General features: G+C 43.8%; 1 protein-coding gene across 3 annotated transcripts in view; it reads right to left on the bottom strand.

Annotated features, from left to right (window-relative positions):
* LOC137372858 (FYN-binding protein 1) overlaps window positions 1–23,830 on the bottom strand; it is a 144,432-nt gene that overhangs the window by 114,131 nt on the left and 6,471 nt on the right. For 2 of the 3 annotated variants that reach the window (XM_068037221.1, XM_068037222.1), the window contains exons 2-3: window positions 9,194–9,293; window positions 6,785–7,418 (exon numbers count right to left, since the gene is read on the bottom strand). In XM_068037221.1, the coding sequence (XP_067893322.1) occupies window positions 6,785–6,799 (15 nt within the window). In that variant the 5' untranslated portion in view covers window positions 6,800–7,418; window positions 9,194–9,293. The remainder of the gene's footprint in view (window positions 1–6,784; window positions 7,419–9,193; window positions 9,294–23,830) is intronic. The other variant, XM_068037225.1, reaches the window with a different exon arrangement.

Genomic DNA, 23,830 nt, shown 5'->3' with positions numbered 1-23,830 from the left:
AGCATATGGATCTTGGGCTTCATAAATAGAGGCATTGAGTACAAAAGCAGGGAAGTTATGTCGAACCTTTTTAAAGCTCTGGTTAGGCATAACTAGGGTATTGTGTCCCATTCTGGTCACCACACTTTAGGAGGGATGTAAGGGTTTGAGAGGGTGCAGATGAAGCTTACCAGAAAAGGTTCCAGGGATGAGGGATTTTAGCTACAGGGTTAGGTTGGAGAAGCTGGGGGTTGTTCTGCTTGGTGCAAAAGGAGATTGCGGGGAGATTTGATAGAGGTGTACAAGGTTCTGGCAGGTTTGGATAGGGTAGACAAAAAAATGTTCCCATTAGCTGATGGTAGAAGGACTAGGGGACACAGATTTAAAGTTTTGGGCAAGAGATGCAGAGGGGATGTGAGGAAGAACTTTTTTTTTTTAATAAATGCAGCGAGTGGTAATGACCTGGAACTCACTGCCTATGAGGGTGGTAGAGGCAGAGACTATCAATGATTTCAAAAGGAAATTGGATGGGCACTTTAAGAAAATAGACTTGCAGGGCTCCAGGAGTAGAGCAGGTGAATGGGACTGACTGGATTGCTGTACAGAGAGTTGACATGGACTTAATGGGCCAAATGGCCTCATTCTGTGCCATAAATGACTATGATTGTTGGTGAGGGTGGAGGAGACAGAGGAGAGCGATTTAATAAGACAGCATGCAGTACAGAAAAGAAACTGTGGGTTATCTTTAGTCCAGGATCATCCTGGAAAGCAGTGAACAGTTTTTGCACATGAGAGCAGGACCCGATAGTGCTTCATGTGGCCAGCCAGATTTGGTGAACAGCTAAACCAGTTGTCTGCCATATCCATTCAAGTCTGCATCCCTTGGGCTTATGGGAGTAGAGATGAGGGCATACCATGGGGAACAGCTAGGGTGAGAGAGGGGAATGGTTTTCAATACACCAGTACTGCAGAAATATCATCGTGAATGGAGGCCAAAGGCTAAACAGTTGGAATTTTGAAATTGCAGTCATAAATGAATTGGGAGAAAAGTTTTTCCAGGAGCGGACACAGACGGAACTAGGGTTATCAGGGCGAAAGGGGATGAGGTTGAAAACCGATACAAGGAAATAATCAGAAATGGTCTTAAGTTTCAGTTTCATTTCAAACTGGATAAACTGGATTTATTTTCGTTCAAAAGCTTTTCTTACTTTGGAGACTGGTTTAAAAAAAATTAAGTGTGTAACATAACAACTGGAATTTATAGCCTTTAACATAGGAAATGCCCCAAAAGAGACAAAGAATTATATAGTAGAAGCAGTATACCGGAGGGAGTGGTTAGTAGACTTACTGTGGTGAATGGAAGGCAAAGGTTAGCTAGTTGGAATTTAACTGAAATAAAAACAGAAAATACTGGTAATACTCAGCAGTCTAGCAGCATCACAGATACTGCCAAACCTGCTGAGTATTTTTAGCAGTTACTATTTTTATTTCCAATTTCCAGCATCTGCAGTACTTTGTTCTTGCCGTTTAAGTGATGTGGGTCAGTGAACAGATTTTTTCCAAAAAGACAGACACAAGGAAGTGGAGTTGGAAGGGGTAATGGGATTGGGTGAGGAGGATTATAAGTAACTCGAGATAACCTTCATTGTGATTGAGACCAGTGGATTAGAGAGGCCACGTGAGATAACAAGGTTGCGAAGATGGACTTGAATATAAGTCAAAGTTTATATGGAGAGGATAAGAGGGACAAGGAGGGAGAATATCACAATGAGAAACAGTTCTAACATTGGTTGGAATGCTGTCTAGTCATGGTTCTCAAGCATTATGGGGAAAATGGCTTGTATGCCATATAAGCTTTTTACATTTAATTACATAACTCTTCAGAAGTTCTTAACTTCTAAAAATACAACAAGCTTCTTTGCCTACCATGTTTCTGTTGCACACCAGAACCAAACTGCTCACTTCATTGTTTTACTAATGTGATATTAGACAAAACAGTAGGAAACTGGGATTGATCAAGGCAGTAATCCAATGTAGGGATTTGAAATTTCTCTCAATTTATAAAAATCAATTACAATTTTAACAAGATCACGGTTTCAAAATTATTTCATGGCTTTATTTACATGAGCTTCAATGAGTGCTTTTAATTTGGGATTTTAAAAAATATGCCATTTTCCATTTTCATCCTCCTTGACATGGTTGACCACACTATCCTTCTCCAACTCCTTTCCCTCATTGTCCAGTTAAGTGGGACTTGACTCCATTTTTACCTAGCTGATTGTAGCTAGAGTTTCTCCAGCAAAGGCTTCTTTCCCTGTCCATGCATTGTTACATCCAGAGTCCCCAAGGATCTATCCTTGGCACCACCTCCTTCATCTACATGCTGCTCCTCAACATAATTCAAAGACATCAGGCCAGCTTCCACATGTACATTAATAATACATAACTCTCCCTCTCCCATCATCTCTTTTGACTCCCTTCACTGCCTTTTTCTTGTCAGATTGCTTGTCTGACAGTAAGACTTGGATAAGCCACACATTCCTCCAGCTAAAAAGAGTAGAGAGACCGATTGCATTGTCAGTGATGCTCAGGCAACACACTTCATAATCACAAATGGATAAAGATACTCTGGGGTTGTAGGTTTTAAACTCCAAGCCAAAATGTTTTTTGTTAATTTTATTTAGGGTGCTGTTGAATACAATTCCAATATAGCTATATATTGAGGGGAGGTGTTGGTATAGTGGTATTGTCACTGGACCAGAGACCCAGGGTATTTCTCTGGGGACATGGGTTCGAATCCCACCACAGCAGAAGATGGAATTCGAATTCAATTAATAAATCTGGAATTTAAAGCAAGTCTAATAATGGCCATCAAACCATTGTCAATTGTTGTTAAAAACCCATCTGGTTCACTCATGTCCTTTAGAGAAGGAAATCTGCTGTCCTTACCTAGTCTGGCCAACATGTGACTCCAGACCCACAGCAATACGGTTGACTCTGAAATGCCTTCTGAAAAGGCCTAACAAGCCACTCAGTTGTATCTAACCGCTACAAAGTCAATAAAACAGAATGAAATTGGATGGACCACCCGGCATCAACCGAGGCACCTGAAACAACAATGGCAAACACAGCCTGGTCGACCTTGCAAAGTCCTCCTTACTACCATCCGGGGGCTTGTGCCAAAGTTGGGAGAGCTATTCCACAGACTAGTCAAGCAACAGCCTGACAGTCATACTCACAGAATCATACCTAATAGACACTGTCCTAAAATCCTCCATCACCATTCCTGGGTACATCCTGTCCCAACTGGCAGGACAGACCAAGCAAAGGTGGCAGCACAATGGTATACAGTCAGGAGGGAGTTGGTCTGGGAGTCTTCAACATCAAATCCAGATCCCATGAAGTCTCATGGCATCAGGTCAAACATGGACAAGGAAACCTCCTGCTGATTACCATCTACTGCCCTCCCTCAGCTGATGACTCAGTACTCCTCCATGTTGATCACCACTTGGACGAAGCACTGAGGGTTGCAAGGGTGAAGAATGTACACTGGGTGGGGGACTTCAAAGTGGCTTTGTAGCAGGACTACTGACCAAGCTGGCCGAGTCCCAAAGGACATAGTTGCTAGATTGGGTATGCGGCAGATGATGAGGGAACCAACAAGAGGGAAAATCATACTTGACCTCGTCCTCACCAATCTACCTGCCGCAGATACATCTGTCCATGACAGCATTGGTAGGAGTAACCACCGCACAGTCCTTGTGAAGATGAAGTCCCACCTTCACATTGAGGATACCCTCCATCATGTTATGTGGCACTACCACCGTGCTAATTGGGATAGATTTTGACCAGATCTAGTAATGCAAAACTGGGCATCCATGAGGCACTGTGGGCCATCAGCAGCAGAATTGTACTCAACCACAATCTGTAACCTCATGGCCCAGCATATCCCCCACTCTACCGTCAAGCCATAAGACCAAGCCTGGTTCAAAGAAGAGTGCAGGCGGGCATGCCAGGGGCAGCACCAGGCATACCTCAAAATGAGATGTCAACCTGGTGAAGCTACAACACAGGACTACTTGCATGCCAAACTGCATAAGCAGCATGCGATAGACAGAGCTAAGCGATCCCATAACCAACGGATTAGATCTAAGCTCTGCAGTCCTGAACATCCAGCCGTGAATGGTGGTTAGTTAACCAACTAACTGGAGGAGGAGGCTCCACAAATATCCCCATCCTCAATGATGGGGGAGCCCAGCACATCAGTGCAAAAGATAAGGCTGAAGCATTTGCAACAATCTTCAGACAGAAGTGCAGAGCGATGATCCATCTCAGCCTCCTCCTAAAGTCCCCAGCATCACAGATGCCAGACTTCAGCCTATTCAATTCACTCTGTGTGAGATCAAGAAACGACTGAAGGCACAGGAGACTGCAAAGGCTATGGGCCCTGACATGATTCTGGCAATAGTACTGAAGACCTGTGCTCTAGAACTTGCTGCGCCCCTAGCCAAACTGTTCCTGTACAGCTACAACACTGACATCTACCCAGCAATATGGAAAATTGCCCAGATATGTCCTGTACACAAAAAGCAGAACAAGTCCAACCCAACCAATTACCACCCCATCAGTCTACTCTCAATCATCAGTAAAATGATGGAAGGCGTCATCAACAGTGCGATCAAGCAGCACTTGCTTAGCAATAACCTGCTCAGTGACGCTCAGTTTGAGTTCAGCCATGGACACTCAGCTCCTGACCTTATTATAGTTTTGGTTCAAACATGGACAAAAGAGCTGAACACAAGAGCTGAGGTGAGAGTGACTGTCATTGACATCAAGGTAGCATTTGACCGAGTATGACATCAAGGACCCCTAGCAAAACTAAAATCAGGGGGAAAACTCTCTGCTGGTTGGAGTCATACCTAGCGCAAAGGAAGACTGTTGTGGTTGTTGAAGATCAATCATCTGAGCTCCAGGACATCACTGCAGGAGTTCCTCAGGGTAGTATCCTAGGTCCAGCCATCTTCAGCTGCTTCATCAATGACCTTCCCTCCATCATAAGGTCAGAAGTGGTGATTTTCGCTGATGACTGCACAATGTTCAACACCATTCGCAACTCCTCAGATACTGAACCAGTCCATGTAGAAATGCAGCAAGACCTGGACAATATCCAGGCTTAGGCTGATAAGTGGCAAGTTACATTCGCGCCACACAAGTGCCAGGCAATGACCATCTCCAACGAGAATTTAACCATCTCCCCTTGACATCCAATGGCATTACGATCGCTGAATCCCCCACTATCAACATCCTGGGAGGTTACCATTGACCAGAAACTGAATTGGAGTAGCCATATAAATACCGTGGCTACAAGAGCAGGTCAGAGGCTAGGAATCCTGTGGCAAGTAACTCACCTCCTGACTCCCCAAAGTCTGTCCCCCATCTACAAGGAAGAAGTCAAGAGTGTGAAGGAATACTCGCCACTTGCCTGGATGGGTGCAGCTCCAACAACATTCAAGAAGCTTGACACCATCCAGGACAAAGCAGCCCGCTTGATTGGCACCCCATCCACAAACATTCACTCCCTCCACCACCGACACAGTGGCAGCAGTGTGTACCTTCTACAAGATGCACTGCAGCAATGCATCAAGGATCCTTTGATAGCACCTTCCAAACCCACGACCTCTACCAACTAGAAGGACAAGGGCAGAAAATACATGGGAACACCACCACCTGCAAGTTCCCCTCCAAGTCTCACACTATCCTGACTTGGAACTATATCGCCATTCCTTCACTGTCACTGGATCAAAATCCTGGAACTCCCTTCCTAACAGCACTGTGGGTGTACCTACCCCACACAGACTGCAGCAGTTCAAGAAGGCTGCTCACCACCACCTTCTCAAGGGCAATTAAGATAGGCACTAAATGCTGGCCTAGCCAGCTATGCCCAGTCAAATGAAGGGTCACTGACCTGAAACATTAACTCTACTTCTCTCTCCACAGATGCTGCCAGACCTGCTGAGTATTTCCAGCATTTCTTGCTTTTAATTAACTAACAACATAAATTGTCTTCCACACATCATGGATAACATGACCGTAACTTTTTAAAATGAACATCTGAATGAGCACAAGATTGGAGTTGCTTATGTATCCCATGTTTGGATACTCTGCTGACAATTCAATTATTCAAGCATGAAAAAAAACACCTAGGCAGGCAAAGTAGAAGGCAATACTGAACCAGCACCAGCATGCTGCAGCACCCTCTAGAAAAGACTAAAAAGTTGAGGAGGAAATACACATGTAAAATCATCTTTACATGAAATGGATACCAGTGGTGACCAGTAAGTCACTCTGGCCCAAGTTACCATTACATACCCATGACTTAGTACCTTGTGCCTTAATTGTCCATAAACCAAAAAATCCTGGCTTGTAGCCTCGTTATAACTGTTGGTCACCAGGAAATAAAACCACATTAAAATCATTTTTTATCTTTAATTAAACGAATCCATCCAGACAGTATAAACATTAATGACTGCAGTTTTGTGGCTACACATTCAGTTTTCTGTGGCAGTATTACATAACCGTATGTCCTTTAGCTGAACAGATATGCAAATAATTAATATCTCACATCATTAATCGCTTGGCAGTAACTGCCTGTCACTTTTTCGCCCTGTGTTGTAATTTTCGGGATATCGCCAGGTAGACTATTTATTCCAGCCTCAACTGACACGTTCCAAGCCCAGGTTAGAAAAACATACTACCAGGAAAGAAAGCAACAATTCTATATATTATGAATTCATTCAAAACTTACCGCCTCTGTATCCATCGGATGTGGTTGTCCAAGAACTGGATGTAGCTGATACCTGTCCAACTGCAGGGTTGTTGTTTGCAGGGTGTTTTTCTTTAAGCTACAGTAGGTGTTTGCCGAAGGCTCGCGCTGTCTGTCAGTCCCCGGGACTCGGGAGCGCTCTCGGATTCCCAGGCGCTGCTTCCTGCTCGAGCACGGCGGCGAGAGCGCGGGCACACGGCTCGCACCTTGATGACTCGGTGCCGCGCACTCCCAGCTAATTATCAAACATTTATGACTGTGGCAAAGTCCTGCGAAGTCTCAATTGTCTTTGAATTTGAAACGCCAGCTGTTTTTAATCCGAGTCACTCAGAAAGATAAACACTTTCCCATGGGTTTGAACACGGTGACAGGACACAACCCACAATAACTTTCCAAAGCACTTGCTCCACAATAACTTTCCAAACTCCCTCTGCTCTCCCGCCCCGCTTCACCTCCGCCAAGTTTTCGGCGCATCTAGGGCGGGCGCAGGCGGAACCCCTCTCCTCGTTCTGCTGCTCTGTCAGTGAGGCTCCATTGGAGATTAGGCAGCCACCTCTTGTAATGACTCAGAGGTTGGAATGTGAGCCAGAGACAGCTCGCTGGAGAATTGGAGGTCCTGGGGACGGAATGCTTAGGTCATTATATCATAATGTGAGTGCAGTTCGAACAGATTTAACCTGATAATAAAGGCAGCAGATTTGTCTGAAAGTATTAAATGTTTTGCCATAGTTTGCACAGAGTGGATGTGGAATGATTAGTGGACGGGATTATTCAGGAAGAAATGGTACAGAAGAAAGTTACCCAAACTTAAGGTAAACAAAAGACAGGGGTCTAGTGGTTTGAGGAAGGCAGATTCATTTCTGCAGCACTTTTCACGACCTCAGATCATCCCAAAACACAGCCACTGACATACCTTTTATAATACTAATGCAATGCAATGTAACTCAGCAGCCCTGACCTTAGCAAGGTACCAGAAACGGTACTTGATAAATGACCAGCAATCCGCTTTTAGTGGTAATGGTTGGTGGATAAGTGTTAGCCAGAACACCAGTAGAAATCTCTTTTTATATAGTACCATAGGATCTTTTAAGATTCACCAGAGAGGGCTAACGGAACTTCTGTTAAACATCTTGAAACGACTTTTGCGGTTGCAATCATGGTGAAACTGTCAGCTTTCACCGTCAGTACAACTGTGAAACTGACAGCAACTTCTGGTCTACACATGTGTATTTAAATACAAAAATCCAGAGGTTGCTATCAATGACACCCTGCTCCTCCAGAGGGTGCGCTGTTGAAATCCCCTTAGATGGAAATCTTTTGAAATTACTTGAATTGACCTGAAATTAAACTTTTACGCTATTGGTCTCACCGTAAAAACTTTTTGTAAATGTTATGCCTTTTTAAATAAGGTGTAGCTGGGGTTTTAATGGTGTACAAATTCATAATTACTGCTGAACAACTTCTCTGATCCAGAAAAAAACTATCTTTATATTTGTGGAATGCCAAATTTCTCCAATATGATAAAAAGTCCATAGGCTTTTAATTTTTTTAAAGCTTGTTTGATGCTTCAGCTTGCACCTTAACCCCATGTGTATTTTGCTCTATAAATGATTAAAAAGTGAAGGATAACCAGTGCATTTTACTTCCTGGTTTGCTATCAGTGACAATTCTTCAATGTGATTGGCTGTTGAGCTTGCTTGATGACATTACTGTTGCTGGACACTGGAGATCCTCTATCATTGGTGCCAGAATCAAAGCAAGGTTGGGATAGGTGAAATGCACACCATAAAAATTGCTAGATCTGTGCGGCACCTTTCTTGACAGTCAGCCGTGAGCTCCGTCACTTTATCACTGACCGCAAAATCCAGGCCCTTAGCTAAAAGCAAGTGCCGTCACTGAAGTGTCAGCCTAGAATGTATGCTCTAGTCTGGAGTGGGGCTTGAACCCCTAACCTTTTGATTTCCAGGTAACAGTCCCATCTGAAAACCAAGGCTGAGGTTCCTGAGGAACACCTCTTCTCGACACATCTTTTGTTTCTTTACTTGTCCCATTACCACTCCTTTTGGCTTTCACCACAACACCTTTTGTCATTTAATCTCTCCTACCCTCTACCCTATCACAGACCTTCCCTTTTGTTCTTTTTCCCAGCCTCCCCCCTTACACTTGCTCAAAACCTATTACATTTCTAACTTTTCCCAGTTCTGATGAAAGGTCACAGACCTGAAACGTTAAACTATGTTTCTCTCTCCACAGATGCTACCTGACCTGCTGAGTATTTCTAAAATTTTCTGTTTTTACTCCAAAGAAGGTAGACTTTGCACTTTTGTTTTCCTTTTGAATGCAAAAACAATTAACTTTTTGTTGACTGAAAGCAGGTAAAGAACAAATTACCATACAAACTGTTCCTGTCTTGAACTTGTACTCCTTGTTCTTGGCAGTGCAGCCAATGACTGGTTCTTAACCAAAGCAAAATACTGTGGATACTGGAAATCTGAAATAAAAAGAGAAAATTCTGGAAATATTCAGCTGGCCAAGGAGCATCTTTGAAGCAAGAAACAGTTATTAATGACCTTTCATCAGAATTGAAAGAAGTTAGAGATGTAGTTTTTAAGCAAGTTTTTTAGGCAGGGAAAGAAGGGAGGGGAGGAATGAACAAAAGGGAAGGTCTGTGATAGGTTGGAGGGCAGGAGAGATTAAATGACAAAAGGAATGATGGTGCAAGGCAAAAAGAACATGGTAATGGGACAAGAAACCAAACAAAAGAAGGGTCTAGATGAACTGCAAATGGCAACAGTCGAACCATTACCAGTAGCTGCTCCCGAAACATTGGGCTGAATGTTACTGTGAGCCTCGGGACAACGATGTCGGGCTGAAAAGCACACGCTGGCAGCAGGACTGGTTTGGCGATTTTACCACAGGCGGCCTCTTAATTGGTTGCCTGCAGGCCCGCTCTCCAATTAAGAATGCCTGGTGGTAACATTCCTATCATTTCAGTTTCCTGGAATGTGGATTAGAATTCAATACATAATGGTTTCGCATGAGATAAACAAGGTGAACAAATGAGGAGCGATTTCAAGTGTCATCTGTTTTTCTCACCTAAAAAATGAGCAGCTGACACTTGAAAATTGGAGTGCAGTGGGGATACCTCTGCCACCCCATGGACACCCAAGGCCTGCCTCATGTAACTTTCAGGCAGGTTTGTAAGTGAGTGAGAAGTATGCTTGCCTGTTTCATGTAAGTGAATCCTCACATATGTACATCAGAATCCTACATCAGCTGTAGGATTCCTTTTGCAAATTTTAGGTAGAAATAGTTAGTGTGAGCATCATGCAGATTCTTTGAATTGGAACTAGGTGGTGAGCGGCCTAACTATTTGTTCTTAAAGGAACTGTTGGTAGCCAGTAAAGACCCAGAAATATTTTTTGGGGGGGGATTATTTGTCGGTCAAAGAGGAACAGCAATGTTCCTTCTCGTTCCACAAAGTTATTGCGACCTGCTGGAGGGCCGTGCTGCCCTTGGAAAATAGACCTTCCCAACACCCCTGCCCTATTCACCCTGTATGGATCTGTCTTCCCACAACTGGTGAGCTGCAACAAAATGCCTATTTGATGCTTGCAGCTTGGTGGTTACATTCAAGTGAAGCCCACACCTGAAAATGATTCAGGCCTCACAACACCAACTTTGAGCAGGCAGTGTGGCTGCTCCGCCAACTGTGTCCCAGTTTTGGGCAGAAGTTGAAAGTCCCTCTCTGATGATTTTTGCATACCATATCAATCTGAGGCAATAGAGAATTGTAGAGAATCAGTCCAGTAAATATTCAAACATGGTATTGTAATGAAAACCCCACCTGGCAAGAATGAGGCATATTAATTTCGTCATATGGAGCATAAATTTTAAACTCTTACTGGACTAAAACATGGCTGCACCTGCATTCTAAAAGGACAGTGGATGGAAACATCTGCATTATAAGAGACAGTTGCTTGGAGAAGTCAAAGGAACTGCTCCCTGATTCAATTAACCAAATGGATTTCGATCAAAAGACATTGTGGGTGTGAAGGTCAACATTCCAGCCCCCTACTGAGGATATCTACTAAGATTGAAAGAATCCACAAAACTCACCAGGCAGGTTGTCCTGGAAAAAAAAGCTAGTCACATGACTGGCTTGCTGGCCCAGGTTTGTTTTGAATTGTGTTCACAGAACAGTTTGGGTCAAAAAGGAAGGTCTCTATCTCTCTCTCTCATGAAAAGAAGGAACTGCAACTGGATTTCAAGAAGACACAAAACCACTGAAACAAGTTTGAAAGCATGCACTGGGCCCCAACAAGTTGGCAAGATTTAACTGCAATCAAAGACTTTACAACAAACCCAAAAGACAATAAATGAACTGCAGCCACTGCTTCAAACCTTTTCCCTTGATTCTTTCTCCTTTTCTGTCTCCATCTGTATGTGTGTTTATCGTGTACGCATGCTAACGTGGTCGCGTTGCATATTTTCAGTAGTTTTAACCGAATTAAAGTTTTAAGGTTAATAAACTTACACCTTTCTTGTTTAAATCTAAGAAAACCTGTCTGGTTGATTTCTTTGCCATTACAGTTGGAGAGCAGTGAACAAGGATTCACTGAGGGGAAGCTAAAAGCACAGTGTTTTAAAAATTATACCCTATAACGGCCAAACCAGAAAAAGGCTGAGAGGGAACCCCCAGACCCCTTTCTCACCTGGTCGTAACAGAAATTTGGGGGCTGGCATCTGGATTTGACCCACAGACAAACAAGAAATTGGAAGTGGGAAGTCAAATTGGTCCCAATCAAAAAGGGAAAAGATTTCAATACAGGTTTTCTTTTGGTTGTGTGTGCTGGAATACTAACATGTCTGCGACTGAAGCCAGTAACTCACCAAGCCAGGAAGTAACTTGAGATAAGTTAAAAGCACTGTCTATGGAAGAGTTGAGAAAAATGGCTGAGCAGTGTGGGATCACTGTCTGTGCCAAGGCTAGAAAGTCTGAACTCCTAAGACTAGTGGCCAACCATGTTTCCCTCAAATCTGAAGAAGCAGAAACAGGGTTAGAAATAGATTCTGACAGGGTATTGCTAACAAAGATACAATTGGAACAGAGGAAACTTGAATTTGGGGAAAGAGCGAGAGAAAGAAAGAACCTTCCAGAAGGAACGTGAAGAAAAAGAGAGAGAGGAGAGACAGAAAGAAAGAACCTTCCGGAAGGAATGTGAGGAGAGAAAGCTGAGGCGTCTTGAGTTAAGTGGGGGGTGGGGGGGGGAGCGACAGAGTAACCTCAGTGAAAGCATAGCCAATATGGAGGATTGTAATTCAGGGCTGCGTACTGAATTGTAAAAATTTACTCAACTGATCCCAAAATTCAATGAGGGAGACATGGAAGTTTTAAAAAATCTTTTGATAAACTTGCAAGGCAGTTAAAGTGGCCAGCTGAGGCTTGGACTCTGCTGTTGCAAAGCAGTTAATAGGAAAAGCCCATGAGGTTTATTCCCTGTTGCCAGATGAGAGTTCATCCAATTATGAACTGATAAAAAATGCTATCCTCGAGGCATATGAGCTAGTACCGGAAGCCTATCGCCAGAAATTTCGAACCCTCAAGAAGCAAGCTGATCAAGCTTACTTGGTTTGAGAGAAGTAAGCAGCTGGCTTTTGACCGACGGTTGAGGGCTCTTAAAGTGCAGCCCAGCTATGAAAATCTCAGAGGTAAATTTGCTTGATGAATGCAAAGACTCTCTCCCACTCTCCATAAAGATACATGTGGAGGAACAAAAAGTTCATAGAGCCAGGCAAGCCGCAGTTCTGGCTGATGAGTTTACTCTCATCTATAAGTCGGTTCCCCAGGGGAAAATCTTTCCTAGTCACCCCCACAAATCCGAAAAGGACAAAGGATGGGAAGGTGATAGAAACCCAAGCAGTCCTGGAAGAGAGAGAAAAACAGGAGACACAGGGGGCCCTCCCCCAGCCAAAAAGGAAGGTGCTGTAAGTAGGAGTGAGACCCAGAAACCTGTGTGCTTCCGTTGTAATAAAGCAAGCCATTTAAGAGCTGACTGCTGGAAACTACGGAGAAAGCCTGTAGGGTTAATCAGGGCACACCCGCTCAGTGAAGGAGAAAGGACCCTGATGGAAAGCACAGAAGGACAAGCTGTGGCTTTAACTGCAGCAGTAGTAAGGCGCAGGAAACATACTGCTGTGGGTGCAGGAAAATTCAATGGGGTTCCTGAAGGTTATCAGGATTTTGTGTCTGAAGGGAGAGTAACCCCATATCCCTCGAGTGGGGCAAGCAAGCTCATAGTAATCCTCAGGGCCACAGGGGTCAGTAGATCCCTTTTACTGGGAAAAGGCCTGCCCTTTCCCCCAGAGAGTGCAGTAAACACCAGAATGGTGGTGCGTGGTATTGGAGGGCAGTGGACGTCTGTACCTTTACATTGGGTGCACCTGGAGTGCGATCTAGTTTTGGGACCGGTGACCATAGGGATTGTCCCTAGTTTGCCTGTGGACGGGGTTGACCTGCTCCTAGGTAATGATCTGACGGGGGAAAAGGTGTTAGCTTCCCCAGTAGTGAAAGAGAGACCACAGGAGGTCAGAGAGACAGGGCAGTGGCAGGAGACGATCCCCTGCAGTTTCCCTGCTTGTGTAATGAATCGGGCCATGACTAAACCAGCTCCCCCAGAGGAGGCTGCATTGGTACTGCAGGCATATGACCATGAGGTCTGTCTGTCTGAGACTTTCTTTGGAAAGTCAGAAGACCCAGGGAATGAATTAAATGAATCATCCCTAGCTGAGGCTCAGCGAGCCGACCTAGTGTTGTGAGAGTTAGCTCAGGCTGCCCAGTCTGAAATTGAAGCAGAGGGAGTCCCTGATTGCTACTATTTAAAGAATGAGGTACTGGTGAGGAAGCAAAGTTCTCCTCACATACCTGAGAGAAAGGAGTGGACAATGGTTCACCAGTTAGTGGTGTCGCAGAGGTACCAGAGAGAAATATTAAGAATGGCCCATTCATGTACAGTGGCTGTACATGTCAGTATACGAAAAATCAAAGCCCGTATAAGACAGCAGTTTGACTCCAACCTAGGGCTAATTAAATCTAACCCTCCCCCTGGAGACCTCAAAAGGAACAAAGGCACCCTAGATAGTCATGGAAATGTGCAAACTGCAAACCTCCCCAGAAATCACATGTTCACTGGGATGCCCATTCCCAAACCATTACAGGCTGATAGTGAAGAAACTTCAAACCCCTTTGGGGCAACACACCTCAAGGGAAAAGGGACAGTTTAAAGCAGCACTGCTACCAACAAAGACAGATGTTAACAATTTTTAGGGTTTCTGAATGAATGAGGATGAATGAGAGAGATGCATGTGTGTTTTCCTATACTTACTCTTCTCTCTAGTCTTTTTTAATGAAATGCTCTTCTAAAAATGCATTTCATTCTGCTGGGTGTGGAGGTGTGATGGAAACCCCACCTGCCAAGAATGAGGCATATTAATTTTGTCATATGGAGCATAAATTTTAAACTCTTGTTGTAATGCTTGGAATTCATGTAAGTTTAGTAGGATTGGATAACAGTCCTGGAATGCTGAGAAAAACCACCCTAAGGGTGCCTCCAAAATAGAGTCAGTAGCCAAATAGAGAACTGTGGGATATTATAAATTTCTAAGAGCTGGGAATGCCAGTGCAAACAAGGCATTTGCACAGAACAGTGAGAAGCACAAAATCAAGGACATGGACCAAAGATAGTTCAAAGAAGAGGATAAATTTGCAACTCTTTAACTGATGAATGAACACCAGCCCTTTGTTCTGCTGGAGACAGAGAAGTTGAAGCAGTGAATTATTATCTGGCATGTACGGGTCATGACGTTGTAAGCAACCAGGCTACCTGGCAGGACACATAAATGGCTGTTTGAGATGATAGGCACCAAAAAAGGTACACTGCTCTGACACAACACCCAGACTAGTAAATAAGACAGTGTTTTGACACACCTTTGGGTTTTAGAGCTTTTAGTCCTTTAGTCCAGTTCTGAAGAAGGGTAACTGACCCGAAACGTTAACTCTGCTTCTCTTTCCACAGATGCTGCCAGACCTGCTGAGTGGTTCCAGCATTTCTTGTTTTTGTTTCAGATTTCCAACATCCACAGTATTTTGCTTTTATTTTAGTCCTTTATGTTTAGTTTAGGCTTATAATTTCTTTGCCTTTTAAATTTATCCTTGTTTTATTAATCTATACCTAGTTTACGTAAAAGAATGGGTGAATTATGCAGGCTCCCCTCCCCCCGACGTCGGGGGTCATGGTGGGTGGGTGGTGGAAAATGTCTCTGGCAAAGGCCCACCAGGGGCCTCGATGCCAGGAAGGCCTGGTCCAATATTGCCGGCGGCGATGAGGCTTCGTGGCAGCCCCCCCATTGTTCGGCAACAGGAGCAGAATTTAAATATTTTAAAAAATGCTAATTAACAAATTAATGACTTACCCGCTCCCATTGGCGTTCGACTCCGATATTGTGGCCAGCACTCCCGCGCCGTTGGATCTCGGTCCTGAGATCTGAGGCGTAACACAGGTGAGGAGGGGGTAGCGGGGTCAAACTAATATAATTGGTGTAGGGCATGCTGGGAAGTTTATGAACTTTGTGGGGTGGGGAGAAGGTCAGGTACACAAGATAAGTATTTTTGGCAGGGAGAGGGCAAGGAATGAACTGTATGATGATGGGGTGGGAGAGGGGCTAGAAACATTTAATTTAAAAAATAAATTTAAAATGCAATGTCTGTTTTAAAATTTAAACTGTAATGTAGGGCTCGAAGCCCTTTAAAAATGGCATTGGCGCCTGCGCAGTGGTGCTTGACACTGTTGCTGGGGAGGGACCTCCCGCCCCCACCACGTCATCAGGTGGGGTGGGGGGGGTGGTCCGCCTTGGCCATTTAAATGAGCTGCCGTGCTAGTATTGCGGCGGCTCCGCGACCTGTGTTCCACGCGGGCAGGCCACCATTTTTGAACCTCGCCGCCGAGATCGGTGGCGAGCTTATAAATTCCAGCCCAATATTTCTAAATAATCGATATACATCTATGATAAGCTCAAATTATATGGCGTTAGAGCCAGTAGCAAGCAGACACAGCAGTAAACTGAGTAATTTTCCTTGAGATCAGGGAAGGTAATACTTAAGCCAGCTAATCTGGAAACTGCGATCAGTGCATAAAGTTTTACTCAGTGGACTGAGGATCTAGGAGGAATGGATAAGACCTCTACATCACCCTGACATCCCAGAAGTCAACACTATCATCCCTGCAGAAGGTATGCAAACAGCTCAACAAGCAGCTCATAAGTATAAATTCTGGAAATGCTGTTAATCACCAGCACATAGACTCTAATCTATCCAATAAAGTGTTTATCTAATTGTCCTAACCTGTCAGCTATATAAGGAGATTAATCTTAAATTAATCTCACCAATTTATATCAATCTCAGATACTAATCTCAACTATAATTTGATCATTTGCAATCCAGTTAATGCTGAACTGCTTCCATAACCTCTATGATTCATTCTGTTAGTGGTTAGATTTCCTAACTATTTGCATATTCAAAGTTTACTTATTGGTAATCATGATTTTGAAGTTAATAAACCATTGTTAAATGCATGACTTGCCTGACTTCTTTAATAATTTGACAAGAATGGGCTAATTCATTCACTCAGTCGCTTATGGGTGTTGTAATTGGCAATTGGTGACATAAACACAAATTCAATCTGAACTGGGTAATGTAAGATAGTTCAGTGGACCAAAGTTATGCATCATTCACTCCTAGATGTATATTGGATGAGTGCAGCTGCAACATTCAAGAAAATTGGCACCATCCAGGACAGTGCTGTTCTCTTGATTGGCACTCTGGTCACTGGACTCAATATCCATCCACTCAACACCAGCATTCAGTGGTTGCAGTATATACTATTACCTGGATGCACTTCAGAAACTCACTAAGTTTGCCTTAACAGAGGCTCCCACCCTGTGACCTCAGCAAAGAATATGTGTGGCGGGCATGGGGTGGGGGGAGTAGGAATGTGTGCGTGAAACCCCAAAGTCATCGGGTTGGATTCTGTAATTTCTGATTAATTGAGGCCATAAATTTTGGCTTTCGGGTGTCGCATTGCCATGTTCCAGAGTGGGCATGATGAACACAAGCATGATGTGAGCTGAAGCCCAATATTTAAAGGGCTAATGTAGCAGTGGAATTTGGAGGAGCCAGCAGCTGTTTAGGATGGATGCAGAGAGAGCAAGGGCAGTACCCAGATTTATCGATGCTTCCCTGGATTACTGCTGGGTGCAGTCAGGAGCAGCAAGGACATATTTTTGTTAAACTGTAGATAGCCAGGAGGTGAAGGATAGAACTGGAGCCTACCTAGTCTTTACACACTTATAAGCTTTTCTTAACAGAGACACACATTGCAAACATGCACCTCCAAACCCAACCAATGCAGTTTCAGTCTGCTACTATATAAAGGAGCACAAGTGAATCCCCAGATAATGTGCACCACCTGAATACAATTAAACACCCAATTAATATGCAAGTAACAACTTTTCGAAGCAATGGGAGCAAGTAACCTGCAGCTGACGTCAAGAAGGTGTGGTTGGAGGTGGCGGAAGAGGTGAGCAGCCGGAGCTTTGTGCCCTGGCATTGGATACAATACAGGAAGTGGTCCAATGGTCTAACCAGGTCAGGGAAAAATGAGCACATTTTCTGATTAACGTACATTTAATGGTGTAAATGCTACCCCCTTTTACTCTGGCTTGCCAACAATACTCCAACACATCCTTCCTCACACCCTCTTCAGTTTCAGCAGCACAAATCCTTACTTTCTATGCACTTCCTCATCACCCAATGTATCCATCCACATTGCCACTCATATCAATCCAAATGCAATGTGATGCACCTGTCCCATAGTCACCCTCACTGAATGCACTGCATCCATCGGATATATAAGTAACCTTCATTCACACACATTTTTCCCTTGTATTGCATAATATTACATAGCATTTACAGCACTGAAACAGGCCTTTCAGCCCATCAGGTCCATGTGGTGTTTATGCTCCATAAAAGCCTCCTGCCAACCTTTTTATCTAACCCCATCAACACATTCTTTTATTCTTTTCTCCCTTGTGTTTATCTAGCTTCCCTTTAAATGCACCTCTGCTAGCACATCAACTACTGTACTTGGCTGGACTGGCGATGGTTGGCCCATCTTCAACTTCCTCCTCCTCATTGTTCTTCTCATTCAAAGATGCTTGAGCACCTTCTTCTTCCATCACCTGTAATCCTCTCTGTTGCACAATATTGTGCAGGATGCAGAACATCTCTATCTTTCTGGACACCCTGGCTGGTGAGTGCCTAACGGTCCCTCCTGACCTGAAGCACATCTTTGATGCTCCAATGGCTAGTTTGATGACATACCTGGTAGCCTCTTGGCTCTTCTGTAGTGCTCTTGTGCCTCATTGGTAGAGTTCCTCATAGGAATATTGAGTTTAAAGGGGTATCCTTTGTCTCCTTTGAGCCAGCCCTTAACCTGTGTCCTGGAACAAAAAGGTCCGGAATCCTAGACTGCTGCAGTATGCAAGTATCGTGGCAGCTCCAAGGGAGTCAGCAGCATACTTGCATGAACCTTTTTCTGTGGTTGCACACCAGCTGCTCATTGATGGAATAATATTCCTTGTGGCTAATTAAAAATAATCCTGGTTGCTGTGGTGGTGTTCATACTGTCACATGAGCAATCAGTGACACCCTGTGGGAAGACAGCCAGAGAGAGGAATCTGAGTATCTGCTTATTATATCTTATTATTACAGGGGAAGTTTACATAAGTCCCAGCCCTGCTAAATAATCAATCCATCAGTTGCCTTATCCATTTATATGCAGCAGACTGTGAGACCCTTTTTATGTCTCTGGTAGTGTCCTGGGAGGAACCAGGGGTAAAAAATATTGAGGGCCATGGTGACTTTCACAGCCACTAGTAATGCATGGCTGTCAGGTCCAGAAGGGAGCAGGTCTTCTTCTAGAAGGCTGCAGATGGGATGATCTCGGCCTGCAGAAGCACTTAAAACATTGATCTTCTGAGAGGAAGAGGAAACTGAACCTCTTTCTTTGAACCCTGATGTGTGGGTAGTGTCTCCTCTGACCTCAGCCCCTCTGTTGGTCACCTTTCCCCTGTGCACCACTCTCCTATGCACCTCTTTCCTGTTCATCTCTCTCCTGTTCACCTCTCTCCTGCACATCTGCTGATCCCACCACAGCACATTGTCACTGCCATGGATGGCTATTCTCTTCTTTTTCTGTTGTTGTGTCAAAAGCATCCATGGCGCCTCCCATCCTGCACGCGCCTGTTGATAGGATCCAAACTTCTCCAAACGTCTACGCTAAACGTTTGCTAGAGGGAGCTGACAAAGCAGCTGTAAGAATTGAGCCTTTATTAATTTCGGGTATCTGAAGATTAAAGAACCCCCTCCCGCCACCCTCCGTGCAGGCTCAAACATGCCTCCTTTTCACTGACTAGTTTCACAAGCCTCAGGAAACCCCATGCTGGATGCTTTAAATCCAAAGGAAGGTTAAATTCATTTCAAAAACCCTCATTTGTATGTAATTATGATGTTAAATGGTGTTTTAACTGCCTATCCGCCTGCACTAATGATTGTGCCAACTCCGACCAGCAGGTTACTTGTCCACAGCCAAAGATACCTCTGTTAAACCTGAAGTAGGCATGATGGAGCCAGGTTGTGGTTGCACTTTATTTGTCTCTGATTTTAAATATGCACCTGACTCCAACCCGCTTGTTCTTGCCAGTTAAAATTTCCCCATCCCCCCACAACCCCCACCCCCCCCCCCCACCACCACCCGCCAACCACTGTAACTGCATCTAGGCACCAGCTTTTTTAAAAAAATTAGCTTTTAAATTAAAGCTTTGTTTCTATCAAGAGGTACTGGTTTGAGACTACCATCTAATGAAAGCAATACAAGAGTTGAGAGAACCAAATTATGTTGCTGGCTGTCTGCCTTTCTCTGACCAGCGATTATGGAGTTCTGTCCAGTTTTTGCTTCCAAGTACGTGTCACACTTTTCTCACTGACATCCAAGCCCTGGTTAAAATTTAGTGCTAACAAAGAGCCGATGAGACACTCTGCTAACATTAAAATGATTCAAAGTTGAACATTAAGAAGTTCACAGTTATTCCAGTGAAACAGTCCTGAACATTTTAAACTTATATTTTCATAAAGTCGTGGAGTTATACAGCACAGAAACAGGCCCTTCGGCCCATTGTGTCCCTGCTGGCCATCAAGTACCTATCTATTCTTATACCATTTTCCAGCACTTGGTCCACAGCCATGTATGCTATGGCATTTCAAGTGCTTATTTAAATACTTCTTAAATGTTGTGAGGGTTCCTGCCTCTACCACCCCTTCAGGCAGTGCGTTCCAGATTCCAACCACCCTCTGGGTGAAAACATTTTTCCTCAAATCCCCTCTAAACCTCCTGCCCCTTTACCTTAAATCTATGCTCGCTGGTTATTGATCCCTCCGCTAAGGGAAAAAGTTTCTTCCTATCTACCCTATCTATGCGCCTCATAATTATGTATACCTCAATCAGGTCCCCCCTCAGCCTTCTCTGCTCTAAGGAGAGCAACCCTAGCCTGTCTCTCTTCATAGCTGAAATGCTGCAGCCCAGGCAACATCCTAGTGAATCTCCTCTGCACCTTCTCCAGTGCAATCACATCCTTTAGTGTGGCAAACAGAACTGTACACAGTACTCCAGCTGTGGCCTAACTAGCATTTTATACAGCTCCATCATAACCTCCCTGCTCTTATATTCTATGCCTCGGCCAACAAATGCAAGTATCCCATATGCCTTCCGAACCACCTTATCTACCTGTGCTGCTGCCTTCAGTGATCTATGGACAAGTACACCAAGGTCCCTCTGACCCTCTGTACTTCCTAGGGTCCTACCACTCATTGTATATTCCCTTGTCTTGTTAGTCCTCCCAAAATGCATCACCTCACACTTCTCAGGATTAAATTCCATTTGCCCCTGCTCTGACCATCTTACCAGCCCATCTATATTGTCCTATAATCTAAGACTTTCCTCCTCACTATTTACGACCCCACCAATATTTGTGCCATTTGCGAACTTACTGATCATGCCTCCTATATTCACGTCTAAATCATTAATGTACACTACAAATGGATAGCTGTTACACTGCAGCTGCCAGAAAGTCAAAGAAGTGGCCTACCTAAATTCAATTCAGCACACTATGCACCTGAATATTGCTACATAATTTATGGTTATATAAAACAAGAAGTACTTTACATCAACACAAACTGCAAAACAACTAGAAACTGATAGGAAAGAGTCAGCAAGGTCATGTTAAAGAATAGCGACATCACCATAGATAAAACAATTACATGGCACTTTGCTTGTGTGACTAATACACAAAATAATATTCCGTACAACCACATAATTCAGATAACCAGCTACAAGAATTTCCAAAGTATCATTACTTATTCAAATCTAAATTAAGACCTGGAGAAAAAGAGTTTCATTTTATCAACCAGCGATACCTTAAAACTCCAACTTTATGTTTTTTGAAAATTCATTCATGGGATGTGGGTGTCGCTGGCTAGGCCAGCATTTATTGCCCATCCCTAATTGCCCTTGAGAAGATGCTGGTGAGTTGCCTTCTCGAACTGCTGCAGTCTTTGGGGTGTAGGTAAACCAACAGTGCTGTTAGGAATGAAGGAACGGTGATATAGTTCCAAGTCAGGATGATGTGTGAATTGGAGGGAAACTTGCAGGTGGTGGTTTTCCCATGCAACTGCTGCCCTTGTCCTTCTAGGTGGTAGAGGTCATGGATTTGGAAGGTGCTATCGAAGGAGCCTTGGTGAGTTGCTACAGTGCATCTTGTAGATGGTACACATTGCTGCTACTGTGCATCAGTGATGGAGGGAGTGAATGTTGAAGGTGGTGGATGGGATGCCAATCAAGCAGGCTGCTTTGTCCTGCATGGTGTCAATTTCTTGAGTGTTGTTGGAGCTGCACCCATCCAGATAAGTGGCGAGTATTCCGTCACACACCTGACTTGTACCTTGTAGATAGTGGACAGGCATTGGAGAGACAGGAGGTGAGTTACTCGCTGCAGAATTCCTAGCCTCTGACCTGCTCTTGTAGCCACAACATTTATGTGGCTGATCCAGTTCAGTTTCTGGTCAATGGTAACCCCCAGGATGTTGAGAACCTTTAAAGAACTCAATTTATCTGCAAGTGAAACAAGCTGTCATTGTTCAACAAAGCACATTTATATCCTCCCCATCTATTCTCATTATGTTCATGGAAATCCTCCTACACCCATATTGTGATAATAAATGCTTTGGAGTATCAACCTTGTCATTAAAGATTATGGGCTGTATTCTCCTCTGATCACTAATTTTGACAAGGAAGTAGGGGTACGCTGTTGTATAACTAATGCTCACATTTTCATTCAAATTGGAAGATGGAGGAAAATCTATTCATATGCATATTTTACATTTTTTCTGAAGTAATGGTTATTTTCCTCCAAATTATTGAACTATCTAATTTTATTCCAGCACAGCAGAAGCTTGGGTTCCTCTTTCATATCAAAAGTTTTTTTTCTTCCTTAACAACTGTCTAAAACGTCCAAATCCAGTTTATATACATTTTCGTATCGCTCCTGGACCGGCTGCATGGAAATATTATCACTGTGCTGGAATCTAGGACTTATTGAGATGTGTCATATTTTATATGATTCCATGCTCTCAAAAGAGTAGAAGTCTTTTCTTTCCTCTGCGATCCACATGCTTTTCAGCACCCAAAGCTGATGTTGCCTAATCATCACTTGATTTATCTAATCTTCTCATCAACCACTTTCAGCCTTGGTGATGTCCCACATTACAGGCCCTGATTCTTTATTTAGGTTAGTCAATTTAAAAAAGACTTGTTATTGCATAGCAGCCATTAGTATAAACCTTAGATAGCCTAGAGAGAATGACTACATTGTTGTTAAAAGATACACATATTGCAAAGTTGGTTACATGGGGTTAAGATTAATTTGTAACTAAAAATGGGTATGCAGGGAACATGGGTGATGGTAGCATTGTGGTAATATTACTGGACTAGCAAGCAAGAGGCCCAGACTAGTATAAAATAAAAACAGAAAGTGCTTGAAATATTCAGCGGGTCTGGCAGCAGCTGTGGAGAGAGAAACAAGAGTTAATGTTTCAGGTCTGTGACTTTTCATCAGAACTCAGACCAGATTAATGTTCTGGAGACATGAGTTCAAATTCCACTATGGCAACTGGGGAAATTTAAATTTGATTAATAAATCTGCAGTATAAAGCTAGCCTCATTAATAATGATCATGAAACTACTGGATTGTTACAAAAACCCATCTAGTTCACTAATGTCCTTCAGGGGACGAAAGCTGCTGTCCTTACCTGGTCTGGCCTATATGTGACTCCAGACCCACACCAATGTGGTTGACTATTAACTGCCTTCTGAAATGGTCTAACAAGCCATTCAGGTGGATCAAACCACAACAGAAAACAAGCACTGTTGGTGTACCTACACCACACAGACTGCAGCGGTTAAGAAGGCAGCTCATCACCACCTTCTGAAGGGCAATTAGGGATGGGCAATAAATACGGGCCTTGTCAGCGACACTCACATCCCAAGAATGAATTTTTTTAAAAATCCCTATGTTGGAATACATAGGCCCAAGAAGCACCTAATATTGGACCTCGGGCCTCATTATCATCGAACTGCTAATGGCCGTCTCCAGGCAGCTCACAAGAGTGATGCCTTGAAAATTGGGCCTCTGAGTCGTCGGCAGCAGCCCTTACTTAAGTCCCCAAAGGGGATTGTGAGACAGGGGCGATCAGGACAGGAGCCGACTACCATGTTGGAGGGGGGACGAGGGAGGGTTGGGGTTTGGTGTGGAATTATCAGGAGGGGGGTGATCAGGAGGGAGGGCAATTGGAGGGGGTGG

The sequence above is a fragment of the Heterodontus francisci genome, chromosome 8 (genome assembly GCF_036365525.1).
Source record: "Heterodontus francisci isolate sHetFra1 chromosome 8, sHetFra1.hap1, whole genome shotgun sequence".
In the NCBI taxonomy this organism is placed as follows: Eukaryota; Metazoa; Chordata; class Chondrichthyes; order Heterodontiformes; family Heterodontidae; genus Heterodontus; species Heterodontus francisci.
The sequence above is the reverse complement of the archived record's forward strand: the minus strand, read 5'-3'. Positions and strand labels throughout refer to the sequence as shown.